Source organism: Vigna unguiculata, chromosome 2 (genome assembly GCF_004118075.2).
Source record: "Vigna unguiculata cultivar IT97K-499-35 chromosome 2, ASM411807v1, whole genome shotgun sequence".
Lineage (NCBI taxonomy): Eukaryota > Viridiplantae > Streptophyta > Magnoliopsida > Fabales > Fabaceae > Vigna > Vigna unguiculata.
Window position 1 is genome coordinate 2,492,063 of NC_040280.1, and position 22,329 is coordinate 2,514,391.

Genomic DNA, 22,329 nt, shown 5'->3' on the forward strand with positions numbered 1-22,329 from the left:
CCTAATTTTTAATTTTTGCTCTGTTTGCAACGAGGTTTGTCATCATTGCTTCATTTGTGCATATTTTTTATTTTGTTATCAGTTGTGTTTGTCGGTAGCAGAAGCGACAAAATTAGAAGATTTGTCATTAGTAAATTTTGTAGTAATTTGCATTTAGTTGTCAACAAGTTTGTATTTATTTTCACGTGTGAAGATTATCATACATTATTAGTATTGTGTAACATTTTTTAATTATGGATTAAATGTTATTCGTTTGTGCACTAATACTTTAGTAATTCACTGTCAACAACAACAAGTGCTTAATATAATTTAGAAGTGATACTTTAGTAATTCACTGTCAGCAGAAAGTGCTAAGTACAATACAAATAAGTGTTAACTTGTGTTATACATTTTGCACTTTGATGATCCCTTGTCCCAAACCACACCAATGAGTATTTTCATATGTTGGGTTCGTGAGTGCAGTGTATAGCTTGATTTTCCTTCTATTTGAAGTGATATTAAATTCATTGTTTTAGTACTTCAATTGTAATGACAAGAAATAGTTTAGAAATTCACCATTAGTAGTAGTTTCTAACTAAAATACAAGTAACCATTAACTCATGTTAATGGTTTTGGACAGGCATGAAACCTCTTACCAAACTTGAGTAAGTGTTGATTATAATCTTTTTAAGTATTGATGAAATTAGCTTCATTTATTAGCATCTTAATTTAAATAAAAGTTGAAGGACTAAATCATTCCATTCCTCTAACTATGTGCTTACTGAAGTGTCAATAAGTGCAAACCCTAGTTATAGGATTTGAACATAAATACTAATGTTGTTGTGGACCTATTGGTCTCATGAGTACAAGATACAACATAATTTTTGTAGTATTTGAACTACCATTAACTTTATTGTTGTTGTATTTGAAATGAAATGACACAAATATTTTACTAATCCTCTATCAACACTACTTGCTAACTTTAGTGCAAATAAGTGTTAACACTTGTTATGTGTTTTGTACATTCATGAAACCTCTTAGCAACTTGAGTAAGTGTTGATTATAATCTTTTTAAGTATTGATGAAATTACCTTCATTTATGAGCATCTTAAATTAAATGAAGGCGAATGATTGAATGAATTCATTCCCCTAACTATGTGCTTACTGAAGAGTTAATAAGTGCAAACCATGGTTATATGATTTGAACATGAGTAGTCCAGCTTAAGAAAATTTGGTCAGGGAGCATGTAGACCCATTGGGTTCACAAGTACAAGATACAACATAATTATTTTAGTATTTGAACTGCCATTAACTTCATTGTTGTTGTATTTGACTTGAAATGATGCAAATATTTTATTAATCCTCTATCAACACTACTTGCTAACTTTAGTACAAATAAGTGCTAACCCGTATTATGGGTTTTGCACATTCATATAAATAGATACCAGATTTAAAATATTTCAAAAAACTATAGGAGGGGTTTGCAGTTAATACATAATGGGTTTGCATTTATTTGTTTATCTACAATTCCATAGTTGTATCATAATTTTCTGAATGAAAATAATTCACAACAAATGTTATGTAGATATTTGAATTGCAACAACACGTAATTTTAAAGCATAATATGTTACTTGGTTAACAAAGTTCACAAAAATGAAGTTTTTGCATTGCATGTACAACATGGTCAGAAACATATACAATTGTAACACCAAGCAACACCTGCTACTCAAATGAAAATATGAAATTGTAAATAAAAAGTTCGTTAAGTTGTAATTTTTCCATCAATTCATTTTTCTTTTCAATTTTAACTGCACGAGGGCTTGTCATTATTTTTTTCCTTGGTATCTTCGTTAAGAATGGTGTTACAAAAAACCTGGAAATAACAACAAAATGTTAGAATATATATTTTGGTTTTAGTTGTTATCATTGTGAAATATAGATAACATGGGTTGACAGTTATTAAGTCATCAATAAACACATAATTAGGTTTATAGTATTTTACACAAACCAACAACTAAAATAATCACCACTACTCAACTATAATTAACATGAATATCTAATATGCAAATCATAGAACATAGGTTCACGATTATTAAGTAATTAGAAAACACTTATTTGGGTTTACACTTTACTGAATAAGCCAACCACTACAAATCATCCATTTTCCACTATAATTGACATGAATATCTAATGTGTAAATCATAGACTATGGGTTGATAGTTATTAATTCATAAGTAAGCACATAATTGACTTTATAGTTTACTGCATAAGCCAATAACTCAAAGTCATCCCTGCACAACTATAATTAACATGTATATCTAATGTGCAAATTATAAACTATGGGTTGATAGTAAGCACATAATTATGTTTACAGTTTACTACACAAGCCAACAATTAAAAATATCCCTACTCAAATATAATTAACATGAATATCTAATGTGCAAATCATATACCATGGGGTGACAATTATTAAGTCACCAATAAGCACATAATTGGGTTTTCAGTTTACTGCACAAGCCAACAATTGAAAATCATTTTTGCTCAACTATAATTAACAGGGATATCGAATGTGCAAATCATAGACCATGGGTTAGCAATTATTAAGCATAAGTAAGCACATTTATGGGTTTATAGTTTACTCAATAAACCAACCACTAAAAATCATCCTTATTTAACTACAATTAATATGGATATGTAATGTGCAAATCATAGACCATGAGTTCGCAATTATTAACTCTTAAGTAAGCACATAATACTAACAGTGGATTAAATAAAGGAATATGAAAGCTAACATTACAGACCTTTCACTGACTAACTTCTCCAACTTCTACACTGATGAATTGTGTTTCCGTTTACTAGTCATCTCAAGGAAAAGTAATGAAGTAAAGTATGCACACTTCATACAACCAAAAACACAATGCAGTAAAAATACATGTTCTCTACACTCAATGCGATATAAGAAGAATCCACAAAAGGGCAAAAAATGAACAAAATAAGATAACAGAAACAAAACCCTAACAAAAATAAGAAGACTGAAACTTAACCCTAACTCCAATTTCAAAAAATAAATCCCATCTTCGTCTTTGCTTTTTACAAAAAATAAAATCAGAACCAATACGCAAAAAAAAATATATAACTTGCCACCACGCACTTTTCCCTTTCCAAAAAGCGACCTGACTAGATTCCATCACAAAGATGGCAACCACCAACTCACGGCACTACAAAGACCACACCACTACAAACACCACAAAAATCCCTCCTTTCCGTACCAATGGATACAGAGGTGGTCCCGTCGAAGCTTTCGTGGGATAACCCACACACTTGCGACGACTAAGTGGTTTTGAAGAAGAAAGGATATGAAGAAGAATATGGGTTTTTAGAACAACATGAAGTTGAAGACGAAGAAATGTGGTTGAGGACGACGAAAACTGGTTGAAGAAAATGATGCTCGTGCTTTGCCTTTCCACCTCCCGCATTCTTTCAAAGAAATATTTCTTTCAAACTTCTTCTACCTCCCTTGCCAGCTATAAAAATTAAAAAAAAAACAATTAACAATAAAATGCAGTGTCAAGCCACGTAAGGTTATGAGAGAAGTTGTCAAAAAATGGATGTCAATATATCATTTTCCACATAAAAGAAGCATTATACTTTGCCATGTGTCAACTCCTGAACAACATTTTTCCTGGGTTTTTCGTCATTTCATACATCTCATTTGGTGCTTTGTCCGAAATAACACTGATAAAGAATCTTCAAGTGTGACAAATTTGAGGACAAATTCTCTTCAAGAAGAAGGGAATGATAGAGGATTATCCCAAGATTTCATACAAGAAGAACTTGAAGATGAACATTTACAATTTAAAGGACCTATGATAAAGGCAAGGAGCAAGAGATTGAAAGATAAAAATTATTCAAGGCTCCTAATGCTACAAGCAATCTGAAATTCAAAGAATATGAAGATCATGGCTTGAAGCACATTTGAAGGATAACTTTTAGGAAGATTGTTTATATTTTTAGACTTTGGGTTTCCTCTTAGAAATTAGTTATGTTATATGTTTTTGGGCTTTAGGCTTTCTTTTATAAATTAGTTTATATTTTTATGTTTTGGGTTTGAGCCTTCTTGTAGGGTTCTCATATTTTCTTAAACTTATGTGCCTGTATATAGAGGTACCAAAAACAATGTAGACACTTTTAGTCATATATTGAATTTGATTTCATAAAGAAAGGATTCTCTTTGTTCTTGGCTTAGGCATCCGGTTCTAATCAAAGATTAACATCTTTGTGGCGAATCTTCACTTGACTTATCAATTTGTTAGATTGTGGCGTCCTTCATCTTTGTCTTATTCCGTGTTCTTCTCTGATTTATTCGTGTCGTGCCTCTTGAGGATTCAAATTCGAAAACGATCATACTCTTTCCTAGATAGGATCGTATCATCTAGTATCTAGAGCAAGGTTCTGGTTTGAATTTCCTCTTCGATGTTATTTTTCTGTCATATGAAAAAAAAACTACAATTTTTCAATGTTTGTTTGTCCTATGTTTTATTTTTAATTTTTTTGTTTCATTTATAAGGAGTAAAACCCCTAAGGTTGTTTCCAATTTGGTTGAATTTTTTTTATTTGGCATATTTTTTTCCTTTCTATTCTTTGTTTAAATTGTGTATTTCTACATTTGATTTGTGGAAATTATTTGTTTTTGTGTTTGAGATTTGCAAGTGCATTTACTTTGATTTACATGAGTATGAGGGTTTGAAGGATAAATTGTTTAGTTTGTTATTGTGTTGAACTGCGGAAAAAAAAAACAACAAAGAAAAAATTGTGGATCAAAGTCAAAAGGAAACAAATATATATTGAAAAAAAAGTAAAAAAAAAGAAGGATCCAAAAAAAAAAAGGAGAGTTCAACACAACTTTTATTACAATTTTATTTGTGGTTTATTGATATCTACTTGCAATTAGTCTTTCTCTTAAAGTCTCTGTGTTGTCTCATTTAAATCTCTTTGGTAGTCCTATTATTTTCTAATTTTAATTTCCTTGTTTTGTGTCTTTAAAATTCCTTGAAGTTTTGTCTAGAGTTTTGAATTTTCTTTGTCCTCTTAAGTCAAGATTTAGATCTTGCAACATTTTTCACATTGTTTGTTCACTCTTTGCTTAAGTTACTAGAGTTCTTTGCCAAGTCTTAAAGGGAATTTGAGTGGTAAAAGACAAGAGAGTACATTCAAGAAAAAGCCTATAAGTGTGATACACGAGTAGAAAATTGAGTGAAACACTTAGTAGAGTGGTGAGGTCCAAAAAAAAAATTATTATTACTAACATTTTCTTACAGGAACTAGCAATATTGAGTAATGCAACATGTTTCCACAAAGGCATCCTTCTGGAACTGGTTTAACATATTATCCTACTCTTAACCAGGATCATTTGGTTAGAGGATTTGAATGTACCAACAGAGTGACACGTAGAGATACACCTAGTGTTTATGAGGTCTTGGTAGAGGACGTCAATGTCTCTCCTTCCCTCTAAGTTGTTTGACTTGAGAATCCATAATTCTCACCGGTCCAATCCCCATAGTCAAATCCTCGCGCACCTGAACATCGTCTTGTTCCAGCACATGAGTAGGGTCTGCCACGTACTTCCTCAGTTGTGATACATGGAAGACGTTGTGAAAATTTGCCAAGTGAGGTGGCAAGGCAATCTCATAAGCTGCTGGTCCGATCCTCCTCGTAATTTGGTATGGCCCGATGAATCTAGGAGTCAACTTCCTTGACTTGAGAGCTCTCCCAATACCTACTGTCGGGGTAACCAGGAGGAATACATGATCACCCGCCTCAAACTCAAGTGGCCTCCTCCTCTTATCTGCATAAGACTTCTGTTGACTTTGAGTCGCATGCATACAGTCTTGTATCACCTTCACTTTCTCAGTGGTTTGCTGCAAGAACTTTGGCCCAAGCACCACTGACTCCCCATCTTGCTGCCAACACAATGGAGTCCTGCATCTCCTACCATATAATGCCTCGTATGGTGCCATCCCGATGCTGGAATGGTAGCTATTATTATACGTGAACTCCACCAATGGCAACATGTCAGTCCACGCACCTAGGTGATCTAGCACACAAGTCCTCAGCAAGTCTTCTAGCGACTGTATGGTTCTCTCAGACTGCCCATTCGTTTGAGGGTGATATGCTAAGCTTATTCTCAGCTGGGTACCCAAGGCATTCTGTAGTGCCTGCCAAAATCTCGATATGAACCTCGGGTCTATGTCCGACACAATACTAGCAGGCACTCCATGCAGTCTGACCACTTCTCGGACATATAGATCTGCCAACTTGTCCATAGATATCTTCTAATTAATCGGCAGGAAGTGCGCACATTTCGTAAGTCTGTCTACAATAACCCAGATCGAGTCATGTCATCTCACAGACCGCGACAAGTGCGTGACAAAATCCATGGTTCCCATTTCCACTAGGGAATGTCAAGAGGCTCCAACGTGCCACCCGGCCTCTGGTGCTCAATCTTCACCTTTTGGCATACTAAACAAGAAGCGACATAGTCGGCCACATCAGTCTTCATACCCGTCCACCAGAAGGTCGCTTTCAAGTCCTTGTACATCTTAGTCATACCTGGATGTATGCTAAGACGAATCTTATGCCCTTCATCCAAGAGCATCTTCCTCAAGACCCGACTGCGAGGTACACACACTCTGTCCCTGAATCTCAGGATACCATCTCTGCCCATCCTGAAGTCTTTTCTCTTCTCGGTGCCCAACTCATTCACTATCTGCTATAGTTCTTGATCTTTACCCTGTTCCTCCCTGACCTCATCTAAGAACTAATTAGTGATCTGCAACATGTTGCACCGTATATGATCAACACTTGTGTATAGATTCAAGTTCATATCTCGCAGTTTCTCGATAAGCTCCAACTCCTTCATCATCAAAGCAGACATATGAACTCTCTTCCTACTCAAGTCTTTAGCAACTACATTGGCTTTACCTGGATGATATAGAAGCTCAAAATCATAGTCTTTCAAGCACTCCATCCAACGCCTATGTGATGAAGGATTATCTTGTTTCTTTTTAAGATTATTGAATATGGTGTGAGTTGTTTAAGAAAGCTAAGTGAAATCCCCACTGGACATTAAGATAGCAAGCTATCTAAATGTGAAGGTTCCTATCACAAAGCTCAAGAGAAAAAGATGATGGATTGATTCAAAACAAAAAGGAAATGGAAAGCACATAAACCATAGAAAACCAAGAACAATTAAAGGAAGAAGAAAACATAAAATGGAAAGAAAAGGAATGGTAAAAATGTGAGAAGCACGCCACTACAAGGCTAGGCTAGAAGCCATGGCAACCTTGAAGATGAGTGGATGTGTGCTGCCACTTGCTATGTAAGATAAGGCTTAAAAGTATTCACTCCCTAGGGAGGAAACTCTCACAAATGGTTGAGACACAAGAGTGTTTTTTCAAAATGTTCAACCATTTTACATGTCTAGGAGCACCCCTTATATAGAATAGTTTAGGGGCCTCTAAGCAAATAAAAGATACCTAAGGATGTCTCTACAAAAACCTAACCCTAGCTTCTAGAAACTAGGTCAAATAAGGTTACAAAAATGAGAGACAAAAGACCTAACTATGGTGTGTGCAAGACTAATTTCGTTCTAGCACAAAAGGAGACAAAGAATGTGTCTCATATGTCTCCAAAAAGTGGCCAAAATGTGCTAAAAGCAAAGGAGACCAAAGGTACATAGGTACACTTGCTTCATGCCTTTTACTTTATGCTTTATGCCTTTGCTTTACTCTCTCGTCCACATCATTTATGCTCCCCAATCACCATGCACCACCTAGCATTGCTTTCTTACTCCTAATTAACCTACAAAGCAAATAAACATAGATTAGCATGTTGGCTTAAGTCAAGTCAACTATAGTAAACAAGTCAAACCTAGTCAAAGGTCAACAAGTCAACTAAAGTTGATTCAACTAAGTCAACTTTGGGAATCAAAAATAACAAATACAAATGAAAGGGATGAAGGATTAGTGAACTTCCTTTGTAAACATGCTTAGTTTTCTTAAGCATGTGCCTCCATCCTTGGTTGGGGTCAATCCTTCATCACTCTGTCTCATATTCAGCTCTTTCTGATCTAATAAGTACTTAAAACTGTTATGATCACTGAACACTTGGAACTGTGAACCGTACAAGTAGTGCCTCCACGTCTTGAGAGCAAAAATTACCGCAACCAATTCCAAATCATGTGTAGGGTAGTTCTTCTCGTGTACCTTCAGTTGGCGAGACGCATAAGCAACATGTCGTTTCTCCTGCATCAACACACACCCCAAGCCCTGGTATGAAGCATCACAGTACACCTCAAACGTCTTGGTTGTGTCTGGGATAACTAATATAGGTGCAGTGGTCAATCTCCTCTTCATATCCTCAAAACAGACTTAACACTCGTCTGTCCAAGAGAAAGGCTGGTCCTTCCTGGTGATTTGAGTCAATGGACTCACCATCTTGGAGAACCCTTCCACAAAGCGCCTGTAATAACCTGCTAGGCCCAAGAAGCTCCTCACCTCAGTTATGGTCTGTGGCCTTTCCCACTTCACCACCGTTTCAATCTTCGCTGGGTCCACTGCGATTCCTTGGGCTGAGATTACATGACCCAAAAACTGTACCTCCTCCAGCCAGAACTCACACTTCGACAGTTTCCCATACAGTTTATGCTCTCTGAGTACCTCCAATACCACTCGCAGATGATCCGCGTGTTCTTCTTTACTCTCATAATATATTAGTATGTCGTCAATGAATACAACGACAAACTAATCCAAATACGGCCAAAATATCCTATTCATGTAGTCCATGAATATAGTAGGTGCATTTGTCACCCCAAACGGCATCACCACATACTCATAGTGGCCGTAGCGAGACCTGAATGTTGTCTTCTACACATCCTCTAGTTTGACTAAGATCTAATGATATCCAAACCTTAAGTCAATCTTAGAGAACACAGCTGCTCCCCTCAATTGATCCAGCAAATCGTCAATTCTGGGTAATGGGTACTTATTCTTTATAGTCAGCTTATTCAACTGACGATAATCTACACACAATCTGGAACTGTCGTCCTTCTTTTTCACTAGCAGCACCGGTGCTCCCCATGGTGATGCACTCGGTCGGATAAACTTCTTCTCAAGTAGATCCTCAATCTGCTTCTTCAACTCTGCTAATTCAGCTGGCGCCATCTGATACGGTGCCATAAATACCGGGTCAGCCCCAAGGATGAGATCAATGGTAAAATCCACATCCCTGCTTGGTGGCAATTCTGGGATTTCATCAGGGAAGACATCTGCGTATTCATCTACCACTGGAATTATACTAATCTTCTCTGTCTGAGCTACTATCATAAAACATGTAGCTCCCGCTTCAATCTCCTTCTCTGCTTGGTTGGATGATATCAATTCTAGTCCTTCTGCATCTGGGAATACCACCATGCGTTGCCCGCAATCGATTACCACATGGCTGTTGGCCAACCAATCCATACCCAGAATCACGTCCAACCCTTCCATTGGTAAGCAGATGAGATTTACCTTGAACCTGCGGCCTGCCACCTCCATAGGGCATCCCACACAAACATACGTGGTGGATACCTCTCCAGACGCTGGTGTCGCAACTATTAACTCGAACGCCAGCTCTCGCATCACTAGACCGAGCCTCCTCACACATTCATTGGATAGGAATGAATGGGTAGCTCCCGAGTCATACAACACAACAACCTCGTGATCAAACAACAAACAAGTAGTCTGTACTAAGTTACCTGACTGGACTGCCTCAGTAGTCGTCAAGGCGAATACACGACCTGGGGCTCTAGGTCGATCCCCGACTGGTTTCTTCGCTGGCCCGTCTGATCACAAACATAGCACTTGCCAGTGCTACCACCACCACTAGAGCTGCTTGAGGGTTTTGGACAATCCCTCTGAAGATGTTCCCCACCATAGTTATAGCACTGTAGTTTCCTAACCGAACTTTGTGGTCTGTCATACGGCTTCTTCTGCTGTCGTGAATTAGAGGTAGTCTTTTGAGGTCGAGCCCCTCTGCTGGGCCCCATCTCCAGCTGCTCTACGGCCTTGGCCTGCTCCACCAAGACTGGAAACTCCCTAATCCGGAGAGGTACAATAAAACGGTGCAGCTCGTGTTTCAGCCCGCCCTCATATTTTCTGCATCTCCACTCCTCGGTGACGGTGGGCGAGTAGAACCTGGCCAAGTACTCAAATCTGTTTGTGTATGCCTGCACAGTCAGGTTCCCCTGCTGGAATGTGAGGAATTTCGCCTCTCTCTCATGCCTGGCACTGTCTGGAAAATATTTCTCTAGAAATCTCGCCATGAAGGAAGTCCAGGTAACCTCCTTGCCCCGGGTCTACATGAGCTGCTGCATGCCTGTCCACCAGTATTTTGCGTCAGCTAACAGCAGGAATGACACAAATGCGAGCTTCTGAGCATCTGTGCAATCGATTACATTGCAGATTTTCTCACACTCTCTGAGCCAAGCATCAGCCTCATCTGGAGTGGATTTGCCCATGAATTTTAAGGGCTTATGCCTCATAAAGTCCTCCATCGGCACTGGGCATGTGGGTGCTACCACGGCTCTAGGTTGCGCTGCAATGGGCTGCATCGCATCTACCATCCGATGTATCGCCTGCGCAATCTCATCAACCCCAGCATTATTCCTCCTCCGCCTATTTGCCATAGCCTAAGCACGCCACCTATAATTGTTCACATCAAACAACTTTGGTTAAGACTTTATACCAAAAGTTAGATAACAAACAATGATCAAAATGATCTCACAAGCACACACGGTAAGCTCACTCCCCATAGACCCCAAAATCTTTTGAAAACCATTGCTCTGATACCAAATGTAACATCCCGTCAGGATATTATGAATTTTTAATAAAATAAATAACATAACTAATTACACTGCATTAATAAAACCTCATTTCCCGAAAACGCGGGAAATTAAAACATTCTTATTAATTCCAAATATACTCAAAGTTCGTAAATCATAAAACTGAACATAATTACAAAGCCTCTCATCAGAGTTTACAAATTATTTCAAAACAAAAACATGTAAATCTCCCAGACTATCCCCTCTCCGCGGCTAGGCCTCACCAGCTCCACCTACGATATCATCTACTCACGTGTACCGCGTACATGATCATCGCCAAATACAAGCAGATAGGGTGAGCTAAAATAGTAAGAAATAAATATGCACCAAACATATATACATAATATACATTAAAAGCAAATCTCATATTTTAATCCACATGGCCACCACCATGCATGATATCATTCAGCGTCAAAGAACCCCCTCCTTCTTTAATCACATGGCCACAACCATGAAACGTTAACACACATTAAGGAAGCCTCGTTACATTCCTTCTACATGGCCACAACCATGCCAACAACGTTATACATCTCCTAATGATTATCTCAAGGCGCCTTGCTGCCACACCTATCGGCCACAACCGATAGAGCACGTGCGAAAACTATGCTACGGATGACACACCGTAACGCAAGGTGGAGTTCCCAATTACGAACATGGTCTGTAATATCCTAGGACTACCAAACTCGTCAGCATATCACTAAGGAGGGCAATCCATCTGGACCCATCCGTACTGGCCACAACCAGCACACTTACATCGGCAACACTCGTCAACCCGAGCCACAACTCAAAGGTTCCTCGTGTTCATCCGCTATCCCGAGCCACAACTCAAGGGAAGTCATTCTGGGCCACAACCCATAGAATGCCATGTGCTTCAGCCCTATCATGAGCCATAACCCAAGGATACGTTCCGGGCCACAACCCATGGAACAACCAGCAAACCCACCATTGAGAGATCTTAGAAGCATTGTAAACAACATAGCTCATTTTCAGCATCACAAATCTGATGCTGCACTATCACACTTCCTTGAAGTATATCCTTGCACTTCCCCTTGCTTAGACTAAAAGCCTTAGTGTTGCCTCCCAAACCAGTTCACTCAAGCTAGACTCACAGCCTAAGCGAGTCTTAGCAAAGTAGCAGCCCCACGAAGTCTCACTTAAGCGAGTTCCTTCTCGCTTGGGCGAGCCCATCCCTCGCTCATAACTAATACACCTCGCCTAAGCGGTGAACCTCAAGCGAACCACATTAGTTCCTTGAACTCTCGCTTAGGCGAGAGGATCTCGCCCTGGCGAGACGCACTTTCGCCCAAAACAGAAGATCCCGCCTGCGCGAGATGTGCAACCAAAATCACTCAACCTACACACGGGTTCTCGCTTAGGCGAGACACACTCGCCTAAGCGAGATGGTCTGTCGCCCAAGATCAAATCACCCCGCCTGAGCGAGATGGTCGAGCAGGAAAGGTTTTCTAGTCCCTTCATAATTCGCTTAGGCGAGACATGTAGACTTTGGCACTATTTCACGCACACAACAACAACATACCAAATTCACACTCCAAATCATGCCAACCAATCAAGAATAATGCACCAAATATGTACACACAATTCAGACCCAAAATGAATCCCAAAATCTCAGTTTATACCATATCGCATATGTACAGTACCCTAAACCCTCATTATTTTCTTTCAATTTCACAAACAATATGAGCAATTACCATCAAACCAAACATTTACCACTTCCATCAGTTAGACACAAAATTTAAGGTAAACACACAGCCCAATCATGTAAAACCATACAATTAACACAAGATTCTGGGTTCAGCTCCCCTAACCTGGATCCTTTGGCTTAGTAATGGATTACTTGAAAGCTTCCAAAAACACCAACAACCCCCTTCTTTGCCTATCCCTCAATTCAGTCCTAAAACCTCCCTCAATCTGCCAAAAACTCTAAAATTCGTGCTCTCTATTCTGGAAAACAGTTCAGCTTGCCAAAACCCTCAATTTTTCCCCAAATTGACCTTTTATATGAAGCTTTAATGGGGTTAATTAAAAGAAACGAAAACTGGTTTTTATTTCTATTCAAGGCCCATTACTTGATGGTTTTTCAGCCCCCTTGGCTTGACCCTTTCTACTAGGTTTTCTCCACCCTTTCATATTCAGCCTACAACTAATTTTTAAGCAAAAAGAGTTAAATCTGACTCACTAAGGTTTGAACCCATGACCTTAATAAAGCCAAATCAAAGCTAAACCACCAAGCCAATTAATGTTTCATGCCAATTCACACACATTTACCATCATGTTATCACCCAACACGACCATGTATAATTTTAAAATAAAAATAAGTCAACCAACACACCAATAACACTCATAGGACTCAAACCCAAGTCCTTTCACACTTATAAAGTAATCTCAACCAATTGAGCTAGTACTTTTCCACGTCATACTCATTAGAATTTAATGTCATAAATACACTACCTACCCGCATTTCTTAATTAATTATTTATTTAATTAATTAAATTTCGCGGATCTTACAAGAGGGTTCATGATTGGGATTGGGGATGACTAAATCTAATTTCAGGATCTGATTGGTGTTCTATTTTATGAAATTGATTTGAAATTGATTACACATGAACTCTATAAGCATGATTGAGCACTAAAGGAGTGACAAATGCATATCTGGAATGAATGTTGGGCTGTTAAGGTGTGCATAGGTGCTGGAAAAAAATCTGGGATTTTTCCAGAACTGGATGCACTACTTGGCGGTACTCAAGTTGCCACTAGGCGACACACACTGTCCAACAATCCCTTGGTGGCTGGCTGGATGAGGGTGCAAAATTGGGTTATTGATGCAATTTTCCTTGGAAGCACAATTTTAATGAAAAATGAACTTGGGGTTTTGTGGCGAGCCTAATGGGCGGAATGGGATATGAGGAATTGGCTAAAAAGGGGAAATGTGTAAGAATTGTTTTGGTGCAATTTGGGCCTGGAGTAATTATATGCATGAATTGGTTGTTGAGTTCTAATGTTTGTAAGCATGCTTTATTGTTGGTTCAATCTAAGTGTGGGATAGGTTTTGTTGGATAGGTATGTTTACTTAAATGTGAATGATGAATATACATGCATATAATTGATGGGTATTTAATTATGGTATGAGTTGTGTGATTGGGCAAATGAACCAATTCCAGTAGAAGATTATATGTAGTGATATTCTGAATTGTGTGGTTTGGGAATTAGGTGCATTGGAACTTGACTTGGTGGAGAAAAACCAGTAGTTGTCATGCTACTGGTGTGGCGCTTGGTGATGGAGGTTGACTTGCTAGGCAATAGGCCACAAAGAGAACTTTGAGGCTAAAACCCGATAGTTGGCGCATGGCGACGTAAGGGGGTCTCGCTAGGCGATTTTTTGTAAAATTGGACCTGAACCAAATTCAATGGGCTGGCGCCGCCTGACACCAAGTGTCTCGCTAAGCAGTTTGCACCAATTACGCTAGGCGACACGGGTGTTGCACCAAGCGACGGTGTGTGCATATGTTGTTTTATTTTGTGGACGTTCTACAAGACTTGGGATACTGTGCTTTGGGTATGAACTTGTTGGTGGCCCATTTACGAGTTGTAGCTTATAATAGAGGTTAAACACGTGCCATTCGTGTTGTAGCCTGGTGGTATTGGAATTCTAGTGTGAGCATGCGAGTTGTGGCTCGTATGGATTAGTTCCACTTGATTGCCCTTCACGGGTAGTGGCCAATGAGGTTGGTAGTCTTGTGTTCAAAATATGGATCATGGTTTGTATTGAGGAGCTCCACTTGGGTTATGGATTGTGGTTCGTAACGTGATAATTCTCGCGTGTGTCCTACGGATGGTGGCCTGTAGAGGTGGAATCACAAAGGGTGGCTCGTGGTGGCAAGTATCATCTCCAGGACATTATAAGAGTGTGTAGAATCTGGATGAACATAGTGGTGGCCGTGAATACTAGTGCCCATGGATGGTAACCCTCAGAAGGGGAGTCGGATTAGTTTAATAAGCTGGGATGCATGTTTATATTGTGATGTTTATTATGTTTTATTATTTGAGCTCACCCTTTCTGTGTGCGTTTGGCGATGATCATGTAATTCGTTACATGGGAACAAATCATATTATAGGTGATGTTGTCGACGAGTAGTGCAAAGTGAGTATTAACTTTGGGGATATTGAATTTTAAACTATGTTTGGATAAATTTTGTAATTTAATTCCAGTTGGTTTGGAACTCAGATGTTATTATGATTTACCTACAGTTTTGTAATTTGGAATTTTGAAACTTGGTGAATTTAATAAAGTATTTAAATTTTTCCACACTTTGGGAAAGAAGTTTTAATAAAGGTTGAATTATTAATTATTATTATTATTATATTTCTTTTAAATTTGTAATATGCGACCAGGATGTTACATTATCTTGTATGTGTTGTTATACACGTCTAAGTAATGTACGTCTAATATATATTTTTAGACTCAATTAATGTCAATATAAATACATTGATGGTATATTTTAAAACAATAGTTAAATATATTTTTGGTCCCTTAACTTTCAGTGAAAATTGAAATTAGTTCCTCTTCGAAACTTTGGACTAATTTAGTCCCTTATCTTTAGAAATATATGGAATTTGTCCTTTTAACCAAACTTTGTTGAGTTTATTTGACATTTCAAACGCATTTCTCTGCTAACATTGAAGCGGAAATGTGTTAAATGGTATGAACAACTTAAATGCTACATGAAACGCGTTTACAACATCAAATAAACTTAACACAATTTGTTTAAAAAGACATTTTACACATTTTTAAAGTTGAGCGAACTAAATTGGGTCAATGTTTCGAAGAATGACTAATTCCAATTTTCGCTTAAAGTTAAAAGACCAATAGCATATTTAACCCCTTAAAATAATTAATTCGTTAATTTTTACTTTTTTTTTCGGTCTTACTAAAGTCTTAAGTTCTAATTTTTAAAGTAAAAGTATGTAAAATGTGAATTTAGATAATATAACACAACATTTATAATATTAAAAGTATAATTTTTTTATTACAAATATATAATTTAAACTTTTCAAATTAATATTAAGTATAAATTTTATTTTATTTGTTACATATATAATTATTTAAAACTTATACCAATTTATATGTAGATATTGTGAGGACCTAGAAAATAGTAGTTTAGAATGAGTAAGTGTTTAAAATAATGGAACTTGATTATTTTATTATTAAAAATCTTAAATATAAATAGAAATCTAATAAACGAGTTTTATTAGTTATAAACACTTTATCTCTCTAAGAACTGTTTCTAAAATCCTCTTTGCCTTCTCTCTAAGTTTTTGACTCCTGTAATCATTTGTTCAACGATCAGACACCACTAGGGGGATCCTTGCGACACGCCCTACGTTTCTGTCTGATCAATTTCTCAATCAGAGTAAGTTGATTTTCTGCTCGTTTCTCTAATTTTGTCTAAATCTCATTGCATGCAGATCATTCTAAACCGCATGTGCCTTCTGAGTTCTTCTTATGTTTTTCCACTGATCAGTGGTTCTATTGATGCACTCTGATCATGTTCTTGTTGTTCTTAGGGAGAATTGGGGACTCTGCCGGGTTGTGAGGTGTATTTGAACTCTCTGTGAACTGTCTGTATAGTATCTCAAGTAAGGGAAGCTAATATTTATCGTGTCTCACAAATCTATTAGGAATTTTATTATATGATTATTCTGTAATTGATTGATGTGTTTGATATGTGGACTGGGTTGTGATGTTTGAAAATGGGAAATACTTAGGTTTTATTTGATGTTTGAGAATAATTGTATGTTATAAGTGCAATTAGATGCAATTTGTGTGAATATGTTGATAGAATTAATGTGTCATACTCGAATGGTCTTTGTAGAGGTTTTGGGGTTGTATGGATTGGTTGAATAGGTTTAATTTTGCTTAAATAAACTTCTGTAGAATTGTGTAGATTTGTTTACTCGCTGGGCGAATAAGTTGATCTACATAATTATGCAGAACACTGATCTGCAGAATTATGCAGATTCGCAGACTCGTTGGGAGAATTTCCAAGTTAGGAAATTCTAGTCCTGGCCTAGTGGCTGGGCGAGTGCTACTAGCTGAGCGAGCATAGGCCAGTGGTTGGGCGAGTGGTACTAGTTGGGCGAGCATCAACCAGTGGCTGGGCGAGTGATACTAGTTGGGTGAGTAAGTACAAAATTGAAACTTGCATTCTTGAGTGATTTGAATGATATTTTTGTAGTTATAGAAGCTTTTTAATTATTATGAATGATGAGTATATGATATGAGATTGTTTATATAATACTGAGTTGAGATTGGTTGATGCTAACCCAAGGAAGATTAGCAATGATTGTGGTAGTGTATGCATTGAGATAGGGATTGTCTTGGTAGTTATCCTAACGCTCTAATAACCATTCAAATTCTCAAGTAGAGAGGAATGGGGTATCTGGTGAGAGGAGCAGGAGGTCCTAACCTAGGGGTTTTTCCTTGACCATAGGTGTTAACGAACTAACCTTGTATGTCGTAGAGTTTTACTCTGTATTTGTCGCTCTGTAGAGCATGAGATGCCACTACAAGTGCACAACTACCTTGATCCAACTTCAATGCATAAATTCAGATTAATTGGGTCTTAGATTATTAATTTGTGTGAAACCAATTGATTATTTGTGCTTTTTGTATGTTATTAACTATAGAATTGATTTAAGTTCTCTTTTTAAATCATTAGCTTACCCTTCTTTTGTCTCTTTTGTTTTTGGTGTCTGTTATTTCTTGCCATGATCACCTGATTGGTGTGAGCAGTTGAAGATCTTGCAGCTAGCCCCGTGCAAGGAAGAGGAGGAAATGTTGCATAGTAGAGTTTCTATGGAAATTCTAGTGTTTTTAGTTTAGACTTGTGTTTTCTCTTTTGAAAACTCTAGTGCAAGTTGTGTATATAAATTGTATAGCAGTTTATCTAGTTTTTGTGGGATGACTGTAACATACTGTTTATATTTTGGATTCTATGCTTTGAACTATCAGATATGTAATGTTTTGTTTGATGGTTTAAACTATTAAATAGGATATTACAAATATGGTTAATGCTAATTTTTTTATTAAAAAATATCGGTTTAAATTTACATACCAAAAATATTAAAAAATAAGATTATTTATATTACAATTTAATATAACAAAAAGATAAATGTAATTTTTTGTGGACAAATTATTACGAGAAAATTTTTTAATATGACAATGCAAACGATTTGTATTATCAATATATATATATATATATATATAATGTTTTAAATAATATTATTTTAACAAAAAAAGTAAAATATCTTTTTAAATTTTGTTTTATTAAATAGTCAAATAATTAGAAATCACCAAAAGATAGAATTAAAAAGAAAAAAAATAGTATAGAAAAAAACTTCAGCATTCCAAATCTTTTTAAATGTTATGCAGCTTAACTCATGTTTCACACTCATTTCTGAAACTTTTTTTGCCTTCCCTTGATAACTATACTCCTTTGAAAGTAACTCCTTTTCTATTTTATGCTACCATTTATAACTCACAGTAACAACAAATACATCAAATAGAGAAACACGAGTCATTCTAGAATCAATAAGTAGCATCAGAAACCAAAAAGCAAAACAGAACTTGCCACTTCAAAAAATATTGATAACGCTTCACTTTCAACAAATAACGATTTGGCCAAAGCGAAGAACATAGGGTTCTAAAAAGGGTAAAATCGTAAGTATGAAAAAAAGGAGAGAGAAAAAGGTTACATGGAAGTGGTGAAGGATTGAGAACATGAACGATGGAGAAGAGAAGGATAAAATCTTGAGGTTAGGATTCAAGAAAGGACATACCAGTTCGGTAGGTGCTGGAATTGCAATGAAGGTTATAAGGTGAGACGAGAATAAAGAGAAAGAGGCGACAGGACTTTCGACAACGACAATGGAGATGGAAAGTTCTTGATCTCTGTTTCAACGAAGGTGATCAAATCAGAAATAGAGTGTGCACAATTTCTAGGATAGGACACAATTAGAGAAAGGGGAAAATTGAACTATAAAACCGTACAATTCAATTATAAATAGTTCGATTTTTTTAAGTATAATACAGTGTAGTTAATTATAGTTCAATGCAATTAGGTTAATTTTGCCTATCCCTAATTACATGATATAAAAGACACATGTGAAGTAAAAATACATACCGTATGATTTTAAGAATGTTTATTTGATGACCTACAGTGCATTTATTTCCATCTCTAGACATTAATTTTCTCTCTCTCTCTCTGTTCTTCTCTATGACCATAGTACTAACAAGATGGAGTGTTGGAGTGTTCAAATGCATGCGTTATTTGACTTCCAAGATGTTCTTGATAAAGTCAAGAAGAGCTATAATCAACTTGTTGAACCTGTGGTTGAAAGCTCAAAAATAGGCTTTCAAAAAGAATCAAAAGAAAGATTCACTAGTGCAAAATAGACATATTAGAACAGAATATTACATCGGTTGTAAGGGAACCGGTGTAAAACAAAATGCGGTGACAATTTTGTAAATAAAAGGAAGTATATTAGATCGGTTGTTTATTTAACCGATCTAATATTTACATATTAGATCGGTTGCAAGGAAAACCGATCTAATATGTAACTATTAGATCGATTAAAAAAACAACCGATCTAATATCATTACGCGAAAACCCTTTTTTCGTGTTCTTCCTTTGCGCCTCCACTTCTCTTTTTCTCTCCCAGGCACTCTCATTTTCGCCACCATGGTCACCGCTCGTCATTAGGGTTTTGGATACAAAGCTTTTCGTTGCCATCGTCGCGTCCAACTACCGTTTTCATCTCTTTTTCTTCCATTATTGAAGCTCCACTTCATCTCCTCCGTTGGTCGCCGCTGCGTCATGTGTTGCAACACCACTCCATCTCGTGCCACACACCTTTAGCCCAGGTATTAGATCTAGCTTCACTCCTTTTGCAGAACCACACCTAAAAATCGTTCTATCTCTTTTGTTCTTGATTTGAGTTTTTTTTTTTTTTTTCTTTCTTGTCAGATCTGTAGAGTCTTCTTCCTAACGATGTCACTATTATTCTTTGCACATCTTTTCTTAACGAATCTGAAGTGTATTTGGGATCGAAGACCAAAGTTAAGGACGATGAAAATTTGGAAACGGACATTGATGAACATCGTTGATGTTTCGAAAATGTTTTCTTAGGATTTTAGATCGGTTGTTGCAGAACCGATCTAATATGTCTCTGACATATTACATCGGTGTATATTAGATCGGTTATAGAACCAATCTAACATGTGCTCGAGAACCGATCTAATATACATATTTTGTACTAGTGATTATAAAGCATTATTCTTTCCTCATCAATGTGTTGATAGCACATTTTGAGAAGAATGCTTCGACTCAAACATCAAAGGTTGTGTGGGATTTGCTGGCTAAAGCTATTTTCGGTGATGACAACCTTAAAAAGGTGAAATTGCAACACGACGGCTTGAACTGCTTCAGATGGAGAAAGCATGTGGTGTTGTTGTGTCAGATCAAACAATGGTGGAGAAGGTAATGTGAACTTTGAGTGAGAAGTTTGACTACATAGTGGTGGCTATTGAAGAATAAAAAAAAACTTTCCACTATGAAGGTAGAAGAGATGTATAGAACCCTTGAAGCCCACGAATAACGACTCCTAACGTGACCAACGAGAGAATGATCGTGCATTGCAAACCAAAGTGAATTTCAAGAAAGAGGGTGGCAAGAAACACTGGAAGGGCAAATATTGGTATGTTGATACAGGGTTTTCTAATCATATGAATAGACACAAAGAGTGGTTAATTGAAATTGATTCCAATATCAAGAGCAAGGTCAGATATGGAAACAACAATTTTTGTTATGGCTGAAGGACTTGGTAAGGTGGTGATTCAAGGAAGAAAATGTAATACAATTGTATTTCATGATGTGTTGTACATTCCTCCCGTGAAAAGTAATATGTTGAGTGTTGGACAACTGGTTGAGAGAGGGTCTTCGTTCAAAGTAGATGATGCAAGGCTAAACCTGTATGAACAAAAATATAGACTTGTTTTAAAGGCTCCACTTGCTTAGGATATGACTTTCAAGACAAGTCTATCAGCAACTCCTAGATGTTTAGTAGTTTCAGTGGATGATGATAGATGGTTATGGCACCAAAGATATGGGCACTTGAATTTCCATAGTTACAGCTACTTAGCTCCAAAAAGATGGTGATTGAGTTGCCCAACATCAAAATACCTAAAGCAATATATGAGGAGTGTGTAATGAGTAAACAACTAAGGAAGTCTTTCAAATCTACTCCATTTCACACAACAGTAGATTCGTTGGAGGTCATCTATTGAAGTACCTACATTGGGGGGCATGTATGTTATTTCTTTTGTTGATGAATTTACGAGGAAGATTTGGGTGTTTGTGATTGGCAAGAAGAGTGACTATTTCATAGTGTTTCAAAAATGTAAGAAACAAGTTGAGAGAGTAATAAGTATATTAAGTACCTAAGAATTGATGGAGGAGAGAGTTTACCTATGTTAAATTTGACGAATTTTGTAGTGAATCGTGTCATCGGGTTCGTTCAAGTTTTCAGGCTCGTCCGTGTCGTTGGGTTCGTCCGAAACATCGAGCTCGTCTGGATCGTTGGGTCTGTCTAGGTCATCGTGCTTTTCTGGGTCATCAGGTCCGTCAGGTCATCAGGCACGTCTAGGTCTTCAGGCTCGTCCAGGTCGTAGGGTCTATTCGGGTCAGCGGGCCTATATGGGCTTCGGACTTGTCCAGGTTATCAGGCTCGTTTGGCTCGTCGGGCCTGTCTAGGTCTTCGTACCCGTCTGGATCACTCGGCTTGATCTTTGACTCTAGCTTAATGTAGTATTATTTGGGGGGCTTAACCCACCTTAGCCCTAATCCTAACCCACAAGAGAGGGGGCTTTGGGGGCTGGGGCTTTATTTTGGCTCCCTCATTTGGGGCCCTCTAAAAGAGGGCTTAATGAAGAGTGGGTTAGGGCTTGCCCGTGAGCTAAGGATCAAATTGACACCTCTACTCTTTGCTTAAGCTATTGGAGTTCTTTGCCAAATGCTAAAGGGAATTTTAGTGGAAAAGGGCAACAAAGTACATAAAAAAAAGGCTACAAGTGTGATACACAAGTAGATTTTTGAGTGGAACACTTAGAAGAGTGTAAAGGTTTTAAATATATTTTATTGTTATTTTGTTTTACTAACATTACTTGCAGAATTTAGCAATGTAGAGCAATCCAACATGTTTCAATAGAGGCATTCTTCTGGGAGTGGTTTTACATATGGTTTAACGTATCCTACTCCTCACATAGATAATTTCGTTAGAGGATTTGAAAGTACCAAGAGAGTTTCACAAAGAGATACACCTAGTATTTGTGTGGCCTTAGTGGAGGATATCAATGA

General features: G+C 37.4%; 1 protein-coding gene across 1 annotated transcript; it reads right to left on the minus strand.

Moving 5' to 3' along the window:
• Positions 1-9,796: 9,796 nt before the first annotated feature.
• LOC114173627 lies at positions 9,797-10,339 on the minus strand. The gene has a single exon (XM_028058116.1). The coding sequence runs from the start codon at positions 10,337-10,339 to the stop codon at positions 9,797-9,799; it is 543 nt and encodes a 180-aa protein (XP_027913917.1).
• Positions 10,340-22,329: the final 11,990 nt, after the last annotated feature.

Bases quoted from the DNA above. Each gene is read 5' to 3' on its own strand.
- LOC114173627 (XM_028058116.1), bottom strand. From the start codon at position 10,339: ATGGCGAGATTTCTAGAGAAATATTTTCCAGACAGTGCCAGGCATGAG.